General features: G+C 33.7%; 1 protein-coding gene across 1 annotated transcript; it reads right to left on the bottom strand.

Annotated features, from left to right (window-relative positions):
• Positions 1-343: 343 nt before the first annotated feature.
• LOC123263790 lies at positions 344-1314 on the bottom strand. Its single transcript, XM_044726760.1, has 2 exons — positions 1029-1314; positions 344-762 (listed from the first exon to the last, which is right to left on the bottom strand). Exons 1-2 carry the CDS (start codon positions 1275-1277, stop codon positions 553-555), a joined length of 459 nt encoding a protein of 152 aa, XP_044582695.1. The 5' UTR covers positions 1278-1314; the 3' UTR covers positions 344-552.
• Positions 1315-3551: the final 2237 nt, after the last annotated feature.

Raw genomic sequence — 3551 nt, 5'->3', positions numbered from 1 at the left:
TTATTTTGAATCCTTGAAGTAATTTTCAATTAGAAAATCAGTAGCGAGACTCAGGCAGTGGCATTGGCCGGCTATGGTCGAATATTTCTAGTTATCATGAAATATTGAAGTAATTTTTAATTTAAAATTATTAGCGAGGTAATAAATGGCTGTCTGAAATTTTCCATTTATTTAGAATTATTTAAGTTATTTTTAAAGTTAAAAATTAATACTAAGCTTAGAATAGAATACTGTAATCGTTCGATGCAACAAAAATTTAATTTATTGTGAAATATTGAAGAATTTCGAAATTAAAAAGTACAACGAATAACATCAATATTTTTTACCGCAAGCGCTTATCAAATTCGATTATTTATTTACAATTATTCGTAAAATAAAAAGGAATACGTCGACATTTAATCAAGTAGGGGCTCAAAATGTCGTCTATTCACTTGAAGACAGAGCCGGCATCGCTTGAGTAGATTTTCTCGGACATTTTCTAGCATTTTCGCAGTGACTGTTTTCTGAGCAGCATGAATTCGGGCCACGGTCTCCATTTGGTCCTCGGGCTCATCAGAGTAAACCATTTCCTTGAAATTTCCCCGCAAAAAGTAGTCCGTTTCTTTCCAACCAACACTGAGGGTAAACCCCGTTGAGGAACTCTTGTACTGTACCAGCATAGTGACTCGGTGCTCCATCATGCTGGAACCACGTCGGCTGCTTATTCACTTCAGCTAGTAGTCGAGAAAGTTTATCGCGCAGGAATGTCAAGTATTGGGTGCTCTGTAATAAGGAGAATTCATGGTTTGTTGTGGAAAACTAGAAAAAAGGTGCATGGAAGTGGTGAAGTCAGGTAAGGAATGTTTGAGGACGACGACGCTGATGTAACTAATTATGAAAAATCTAATGATTCCATTAAAACACAAAAATCACTAGCGTAAATAAGGCTCGATTTTTATGAATGATAAAAGCTCTCAATTTTTAAAAAGACTCAATTTAAATCCTCAACACATAAGAATTTTTACTTGTGTATTTAAATGTTTACTTACGTCCATCGTTTCGGGTAGTTCGTAAAGAATGACGTGGTCACCGATGATTTTACCCCAGACATTGATCTTCCATTTATTCGGGAAATTACGGTTCACCGTCATGTGCGGATTTTCCTCTGCATTATAATGACTATTGTGCTGATTGAAACACCCCTCCCGAGTGAAGAGTGATTCATCAGTCCACAATATTACCCGTAAAAAATTTGGATCTGCGTCGTTGGAGTCAAGTATAAACTGATGAAAGTCCATTCGTAAGCGGTAATCTCCAGCTTCTAACTTCTGCACTTTCCTGCTGTAATAAGAATGGATCTTTTCAGTACGAGTAATACGGTTCACTGTAGAGCGTGAAATGTGAATCCTACGTTCAACCCGTCTGGTACTCGTACTGAGATCCGCACGGATAGCAGCGAGAACGCGTTCGTTGCGAACGTTCCGAACCTCTCGAGGCCGACCGACTCGCTCGACGTTGTTCGGCATCAAATTGCCGGATTCGCGACAATGATGAAGAGCGCGGAAAATAACATTTTTATTCGGATAGCTGTCACGATCCAGAAACCTTTCACGATAAGTGCGTGCAGCTGCCACAGCATTACGATTACACTCGCCATAAAGAATAATCATCTCGGTAAATTTAGCAGCAGTATAAACCATGATGACGAAGTTCGTTAAGAAAAAATTCAGAAACGACTGACAACGGGAAATAGTTAGCCAAGAGATGGGAAGAAAACAAAGGAAATCGGAAAACAAATCAAATTGCGAGACGCATAGAAAAAAAACAAGAGAATTGGAATAATAGCAACAATTAGAATAAGAATAAGTTAATAAAGAAGGACAACGAGAGATGAAAATACAGAAGGTTTCTAAGGAAAATAAATCAGCAAACGACACTCTGTCAACCCGTCTAAAAACATCGGTTCTTTATTTTAGTAGTTATAATTATTATTTTCTTAATTTACCAAAATAAATTAGCCGCCGACACTTTGATAATCCGCCCGAGTTAATCGATTTTGTACTTTTATAATAATAATTAATATTTTAGTAATTAACCAAAATAAATCAGCTACCCAGTGCCTTTGCTTTACCCTCAACACTGGTTTCTAATCTAAAATTACTCCAATAATTTAAGATAAATAAAAAAATCCTTTACCTAACGCCCAGTGCCTCTAACTGACCCTCAATACAAAGTCTTTAAATAAAAATTACTTTAATAATTGCAAATAAAAATAAAAATTCAGTCATAGCTTCCCAGTGCCTGTACTTAACATTCACCACTAATTTTCCGATTAAAAATTGATTTATTTATTCCAAATAAAAATAAAAATTCATTCATAGCCGCCCGGTGCCTCTGACTTTCACTACTTATTCTTCAATTAAAAATTACTTTTATTATTCCACATAAAAATAAAAATTCATTTCTAGCCGCCAAGTGTCCCTTACTCATCCTCACTACTAGTTTTTCAAGTAAAAATTACTCGAATCATTCTAAATTAAAAAAAAAAAATTCTGTAATAGCTACTGATTTTTAAATTAGAAATTACTTTAATTATTCAAAATAGAATAAAAAATTCATTCATAGCCGCCGAGTGCCTCTCTTTGATACTCAGTACTCAATTTTTAATCGAAAATTTCATTAATTGTCCTAAACAAAAATGAAAATTTTTTCATAGATGCCCAGTACCAGTAACTGAGCCTCGCTACTTATTTTTTAATTTAAATTTGCCTCAATTATTCCAAATAAAAATTAAAAACTCAGTCATTGCCGCCTCGAGCCCCTGACTGACCGTCACTCCTTATTTTCTATTTAAATATTATTTTAATTCATTTAAATAAAAAAAAAAATTCATTTACGGTCGCTAAGTACCTCTAACTGACAATCACTACTGATTTTCTAATTAAAAATTACATTAATTATTCAAAATAAAACGAAAATTCATTCATAGCCGCCCAGTGCCTCTCTTTGATACTCAGTACTAAATTTTTGATTGAAAATTACATTAAATGTTCTAAACAAAAATAAAAATTTATTCATTGACGCCCAGTGCCTCTAACTGATCAACGCTACTTATTTTTCAATTAGAAATTACTCTTATTTTCCTGAATAAAAATAAAAATACATTCATAAATGCCTAGTGCCTCTTACTCACCCTTGCTACTTGTTTTTCATTTAAAAATTTCTTTATTTATTTTAATTAAAAATCGAAATTCCGTTATAGCCGCTCAGTGCCTCTATTTGAGACTCACCACTAATTTATTAATTAAAAATTACCTTAATCATTCTAAATAAAAATGGAAATCTATTCGTAGCCGTCCAGTGCCCCTACTTGACACTTACTACAAATTTATCAATTGAAAATTACTTTATCTATTCAAAATAAAAACAAAACTTTATTTATAGCCACCCAGTGCCTCTGACTGACCCTTGCCATTCATTTTCAATCAGAAATTACTTAAATCATTCTAAATAAAAATAAAAATTCAGTAATAGCCGCCCAGTGAGTTTTACTAACCATCACTACTTGGTTT

The sequence above is a fragment of the Cotesia glomerata genome, linkage group LG4 (assembly GCF_020080835.1).
Source record: "Cotesia glomerata isolate CgM1 linkage group LG4, MPM_Cglom_v2.3, whole genome shotgun sequence".
Taxonomy (NCBI): Eukaryota; Metazoa; Arthropoda; class Insecta; order Hymenoptera; family Braconidae; genus Cotesia; species Cotesia glomerata.
The sequence above is the reverse complement of the archived record's forward strand: the minus strand, read 5'-3'. Positions and strand labels throughout refer to the sequence as shown.